The sequence below is a fragment of the Rutidosis leptorrhynchoides genome, chromosome 10 (assembly GCF_046630445.1).
Source record: "Rutidosis leptorrhynchoides isolate AG116_Rl617_1_P2 chromosome 10, CSIRO_AGI_Rlap_v1, whole genome shotgun sequence".
NCBI classification, from domain to species: Eukaryota; Viridiplantae; Streptophyta; class Magnoliopsida; order Asterales; family Asteraceae; genus Rutidosis; species Rutidosis leptorrhynchoides.
This window is the reverse complement of record NC_092342.1, coordinates 161,362,093-161,369,136: the sequence shown is the minus strand read 5'-3', so window position 1 is coordinate 161,369,136 and position 7,044 is coordinate 161,362,093. Positions and strand designations below refer to the sequence as shown.

The 7,044-nt window shown below is 32.5% G+C and overlaps 1 protein-coding gene across 1 annotated transcript; it reads left to right on the top strand.

The window, feature by feature from the left end:
• The first annotated feature begins 255 nt into the window (after positions 1-255).
• Positions 256-1,062, top strand: LOC139870697 (uncharacterized). The gene is made up of 2 exons (XM_071858481.1): positions 256-400; positions 611-1,062. The coding sequence occupies exons 1-2, from the start codon at positions 256-258 to the stop codon at positions 1,060-1,062; spliced, it is 597 nt and encodes a 198-aa protein (XP_071714582.1).
• Positions 1,063-7,044: the final 5,982 nt, after the last annotated feature.

Sequence of the window (7,044 nt, the reverse complement as noted above, 5' to 3'; positions counted from 1 at the left end):
CTTGTTGAATCCGAAGTTTCTAAGGGGGTTTGCTTTGAAAAAGTAAATGCAGTCACTTTTATTAATGAAGATGACAGTGATGGTTCTGATGGGTCTGAGTATCATTTTGATAAAGGACCTAGAGAAAATGATCCAGAGTATAATAAGTTTAGAGAAACTGTTAAGGGTATATCTGAAAGAGAACATCTTGGAAGAGAAGCAATTCGTGAATATGTAGCCTCTAGAGGAGCTGATATAATGTGAGAATATAAATTAATGGAGGAAGAATTGTCCAAAGAGATAGAAGAAATGAATGGTGGATATCCTGATTCCGATGAAGAGGATATTGTTACTAAGTCCAAAGCAGTTAAGGAAGAGGACACTGATGAATATGTGGAAAAGGTAGTTGAAGAAGGAACTCGTAAGATAGAAAAATATAATGATGAAACTTAGGAAGTCGTAAAGTTTGTTGAGTCACTAAATGGAGTTAAGCATTAGGAATATATTCCTCCCTTTAATAATCAAATTCAAGATGATAACTTGGTTGAAGGAAAGAAAGCTGTTGGTGAAATGCCATTAAATGCAATAAAAATCTCGATTTCTAACTTTTCCATAATTCGTGCTATTTCAGGAGAATTTCTTATCCCTTGTGAAATCAATGGTTCCACATTTGTTCGTGCGTTAGCTGATAGTGGGTCTAGTGTGAATATTATGCCTTTTAGTATGTTTGATCGATTGAAATTAATGATGTTAGAACCTATAGATGGAATTGTTTACTATGGTAACACAAGCTCAAGTCGTCCGATTGGTATTGTGAAAAATGTTAAGATCAAAATAGGGTTAACTAAGTTTCTTGTTCATTTTATTGTCATGGACATGGTGGAAAATAAAATTACACCTATTCTTTTAGGAACACCATTTCTGTCCACATCCAAAGCCATCATCAATTATTTCAGTAATACTATTATTATTCATCAAGGAAATAACAGTGAAACCCTACCTATAATTACAAGATCGAAATTGAAAAGGAAATATAATGAGTATGAAAAGAATAAGTGTGAGGAAAATAAGCCTAAGGAGTAATTCCGTTAGAAGAAAAGAGATGCGCAACCGACTCTATAATCAAACTACCTATCCCTTTATATTTATTAAGTTTATGTTTTTTTAAATATTTTGTTATTTATTTAATTATTTGATTATCAATGTAAGAGCAATATAGCTCCTAAGTGTTAATTGTTTAAGTAATGAAAAGTTATTAATAAAATATTAAGTTTGTGTTATACTTTGTATTATTTTTAATATTCTGTCAAGTTATTTATGCTCAATTCAAAAGAAGTCTTCATAGGCTCTGAAGTCATTCTATGATCCTACAATCAAGTAACATCACTTTTTCCCTTATTTTAATTATATCCTTTATTTATTACATTCTTTTATTATAAATGCAATGAGGACTTTGTATAATCTAAGTGTGGGGAGGGAAGTGATTAATCTCTTAAAAGATTAAAAAGATAATATTAATTTTCTCGAAAAAGTTGAAAAAATGGTACAATTTTAAATTTTTCAAAAGTATAAATTCTTAGTTAAACTTTTATCTTTTTACTAACTTAATCTTAATTTTACTAACTTAATCTTAATTTTAATAATAGAACTACTCTCAATTTCGAGATTGGATTACTTGTTTAAGATAAGAAGTTAAAGCCAAAAATTGTGAAACAAGTGCAAACTTATAGCCACTATCATATGGCATAATATGCATGGACCACTGAGGCAGCAAAAGAGTTCCAAATAAAAGCCAATTTAGAAAAATTGCCAAGTGTAAAGCAAATGCTAAACATGAAAGCAAAAAAAATGGAATGGAAAAAGAGCCCAATGAAGGCCAACAAAATAAAAGAGTTCCAATGAGAACCATACACTTATAAAAAAAATTCTCTAGAACACAAAAGAGTCCAATGATGATCAATTTGTATAAATCTGGATTAATAGACATTAGGACTACTTGTAATCCTTGGTCTGGTTCAGACTAGTTCTTGCGAATAATAAATACTAACTTCTTATTAAGACATATTTTTGACTTTGCAATTTTACTTTAATTTAAAACCCATGATATAATTTATAAGGTTTACTTGGGGACAAGTAAATTGTTTAAGTGTGGAGAATTTGATAAATCCTAAATTATACAGTTTTTTAGTAACATTTTGAGGAGTTATCTTAGTATTTTAGAGTCATTTTAAACCCAAAACACGCTAAAATGGGTAAAAATGGGAAAACAATTATTTCTAATGATTTTATTAAAGTTATGTATCAAACATGATCAAAAACACAGGAAATTGCAGAAAGGCTAATGAAGCCACCGGCATGGGTTCCATGAAGCCGCCGTCTTGGAGTCACATATGTCAGAATGTTCCAGAATCTTCGTAAAATTGAAAGAACTTGTTGATTAAGTAAAGAGCAAATGAAGCCGCCAACTTCATCCTGAAGTCGCCGGCCTAAAAGACACGGTTTCTCGACTTGTCGACCAAGTTCAAGAAAAAATGGAAACAAAACCAGAAAGATTTGGTGGATCTTCGAAGACGCCGGCCTTCCCTGAAGCCGCCGACTTAGTGATGACGGTTTAAAGAGTAGTGCTTGCGGATTAAGTTTAACTTGCAAAAGGAGTCACCGACCCAAGGCAAGTCGCCGGCTTGGCCACCGTCCCAGAATGTTATAAATACAGGCCTCTGGTCTCAGGTTTCATATGTATTAGTTTTTCAGAATTCAATAATTCTGGTTAGGTCGTTTTTTAGGGTTTTCTCTAAACCCTTAGGTTAGATTTTATTCATTGTAATCAAGATTCAAGTTTTTAATTCAAGTTATTTTACATCTACCTTCTTTTTAAGGTATGATCCTATCCTTATTTTATTATTTTACCTATTTTATTTACTGTATTCTGTCATGATTAAATAACTTGTTTGCCATGCTTAATGATTAAATATTATGAATCTAGGATTAACTAGTAATTGATTCTATCTTATATTAGATTCATATCACTTTTTTAGATCTAGTCCATCAAATATAGTGTTTGGATTGCATGCAAATTAGGTAAACATCATTGGTAGTTATTTAACTAGTTGAACTTGAATCACACTTATATAATAGAATTCATTATTATTAGGCTTAATCGAAGAACCTTTGTTTATGTGTGTTTAATTGTCAATTGCATGAGAACCTGATTAAGATTAACTTTCAGCTAGTAACTTGAGTTGATCTGATTAAGTTTATTAGCTTATATAATTTGTCAGTCTAATTAAATGTTATCTTGGATCCACATCAGGTTTAGGTAATATTTATCATGTGATTATTTGAATGCTATGAATGAAGACATTAGCTATGAACATCACTTAGTTAATGTATGCTTTAGGTCCTATCTTATGAACGATATGCGACATTTAGCTTATCCTTTTAGGAATAATGATTGGTCTATGATTAGTATTCCCTCATAATTTACACGTCCTTGTAATCACTTTTCTTTTATAATTGTTTATTTTAAATCGTTATTTCTTGCTTTATATTTTGTTATTTTGTTAATATTAAATCATCTCTTTCCTAAGAGATAAGAATCTGTCCATAAAAGACATAATAATATATCTTTAATTATTTAATAATAATTAAACTATTTAATAAAACAACTCTTATCCGCATCTACGCTCTCTTAGGACGATAACCTAAAATACTACCTCTGATCGGGTTTTGTTGCTTGTTAGGGTGTTAAAAGTGTATTAAATAAAGGTTAGATAAATTTAAAAGTTTGAAAGGCAAATTAAGCACACTTTTGCACATCAAATGTCGAATGGAAATGTGAGATAGCATAATGTAATGACCGGGAACACATTAAGGTAACTCATATAGAAGTTCCGACATTGCCAAATAAGGAATTGGGAGTGAGTCAAGTAGTTTATTTGGATAAATACCGCTTAGAACATAAACCCAATAATCTCAAATATGACTAGAAGTAATTGTTATTAAAACCTATTGATGGCACATAATCACGTCGTAGCTCGTCACTACTCGACACTGTCCGTCACCACCGATCACTACTTGGCACTACGAAGACACTACTTGGGCATACTCATTTTCTCATACCACTACTCCTTACTACTTATCATTGATAACTACTACTTAACATCGCCTCTCACTGCTAGTCACGACTGATCACTACTTCTCACTGCTTGTCATTGCTAGTTACTACTTAATACTACCTATTATTACTTACCACTACTAAGTGCTACTCATCACCACTTGCATTTCTACAATTTACTACTAGCTTCTATGCATCACAACTCGTTGCTGATATATCCTAGAGAGTGGATATCCTGTAATAGCCCGCTCAACCCGTAGTAGATATTGTCTGCTTGACCTCCGACTTACCTATTATTCAGTCACCCACAATCTCATGGTTTATTATTTATTTAATGAATTAAACTTGCTGGATTGCGTTTTAACGACCGGTTAACGTTCCGGGAACTCGGTATGGTTAACGGCACTCGAAATGGATCACCCGAACTCATGTTACTAGCAAAACGAGCCTAATGACCCATTCTTATAGGGCCATCGGCTGAATGGTACCCCACCCACCCCACCTTATTGGATTTATTTTGTGAACTTTATTTAACTAGTGGGATTATTTTAGGCCCTAAAGCTAATTAGGGTATCAAATCAAAACAATGTAAACTCTCCCTAACCTAATTTTAGTCGATCAAACACCTTCTCCATCCCCTTTGGTCGTTGATCATCACCACCCCAAGAACACCATCAAAAATTGCCCGTTTACTTGAACCTTCAACACGAAAGTGCTTCCTTTGATCGTTCTCTACGCGCTAGTACCTACCAATTATGTTTTTGAGGTATAATTGCATAACCATAATTCTATAAAACTGAATTTATTATTGATTACATAGTTCTAGATGTCTTATTGCTCAATTGATTGCGATTGCATGCGTTACTAGCCGTTATAATGCTCGGTTTATGTTAGGGCTAAATCATGAATTCAATTGCTATGCTACTGATATTGTCACTAAGTTTCTGTAAATAAAAAGTGTTTATATGAATATCTATCAAAAAATTAATAAATTTGCTCACATGAATCACGTGATTTCGTTATGTATAGGTCTAGTTATGCTTGTTTGAATTTTCGACGTGTTATTGTGCTTTAATATGAAAACTCTGATTTTTGTGTTTGGATTTGATGCATGAACTGATGTTTATTGGATAGATAATTGAAAAACACTTAAAATGGACTAGGATATCATGTCTATTGGATTTGTACAACTCATCTTATGATTGATTAACCGTTCACGGTAAAACTTGCTAAACAACAATTTTATATTGCGTAAAACGACCACTTAACATGATTTCTGCAAAATAAGCTTTTATATTTTGAAAATTTAATGATGATTACTTAATATTTCATGTAGACTTTATGTGCTAATTATCTCTAGATATCCGGATAATCGAATCTGAGTCGAATCTGTCTCGTTTGTACATATAATGGTCTAGCATGAATAAGAAGTTGTTTTGAAACTTGATCTTCTGATATGTTATTTAATGTATTTTATTTAGCATATCTCATTTGTATATCCATCTCTGAAAACTCTATATGTGCTTTATGCATGCTAAAACCATATGTCTAAATTGTGTCTAAATTAGAAATTTCAACTTGTTTGGAAATACTGTACGAATTAGCTACATGAATTTCTTAGATATTTTGATAGATTAAACTTTGGGATGTTTTTGAAATTCTCCCACTGGTCTTGTATGATTTGTATGTTCCTAGATTAAATGCGAATTTTTATAAAACTGATGTGCAGACAGAAACTGAACTAGAAATATTTGCTTGCTACGTGAGTTCTAGGAATCATATGATTGCGTGATTGGTCTTTTTAGAAAGCTTATGATATGTACTTGTGATATCGAGTTTATCATAATTTCTTGATTTGTCGTTTGTGCAACATGCTTGTCCGATTGCATGACTTTTGTAAACACTTACGTTAAATGTTAAATTGCTAAACGAATGTGTGAAACTAATGAGTTGACCTTGGTTCGAATTTGTGACATCATTGACATGACCTAATGATGTAGTTGACTTAGATTGACCAACTTGACCATGTTTGACTTTTGTTTGACTTTCATGAACTAGTTGACTTTTGTTGCCTTTTACTTTACAATTGCGTCGGTCTGAACAATAGGACAACTGTACTGTGGATCAATCTATTGAAATAGACTTATGTAACTATATATTAGTATATATAGGTTACATTACTCGAACTTAACTAACCAAAAAGTCGTTACTTGTGCGAAACTTTCAAGTGCACTCAAGGTGAGTCTATAGTCTCATACATTTTTACTTTTTAGGATGAGATAATGATCAATCCTAGATTAGTTGCAAGATCTAATCAAGGAATTGAGTGCAATGAGGGGTGGATGGTGATGTTGATAATGTTTTTGAGACATTACGATCGTTTTTCACTTAGATTCAAGTGATCAATCACCATGTCCCGGTCTTGATTGCATTACCTTAGCCTAATTATGATAACTCCTTGGGCAAAGTCACAAGTGAATCAAAAAAGGCCAGAGCAATTGCACAGAATCAACAACCTAAAATGAGAGACGAAGCTCACTATTTATAGGTTTGGAATCTTTGCTGATTAAATCTTTGCACATACTTTATAGATCCGCAGTGTTTATGCGGGACATCCTTGCAATCTCAATTTATGCGGGCTTCTGCAGTGTACTAGCGCAATCCGCAGTTGTTACTTATTTGTGTGATTTCATTTGCACTTGTATTTATATTGCCTTTTGCACTTAAAATATACATATACATGCCTATGTATATGATCAAGTCCCCCCAGTTTATTGCGTTATATTTACGCATAAAATATAACATAATAAACTCTAAAAAATGTAGTTAAAAAATGTTTTGCCAATCGGCCTTCAAAAATATATTTATTACGCATAAAATCGTGCGTCGGACAAACTATTCGCGTCCCATCAGCATTTTCCTAACAGCTCTTTTCTAGTCATTGATGTATT

Excerpts from the sequence above, each read along its gene's own strand:
- LOC139870697 (XM_071858481.1), top strand. The coding sequence starts at position 256 with ATGGAGGAAGAATTGTCCAAAGAGATAGAAGAAATGAATGGTGGATAT. Across the intron at positions 401-610 it reads GGTAGTTGAAGAAGGAACTC|GAGAATTTCTTATCCCTTGT; the intron begins GTAAGATAGAAA and ends GTGCTATTTCAG.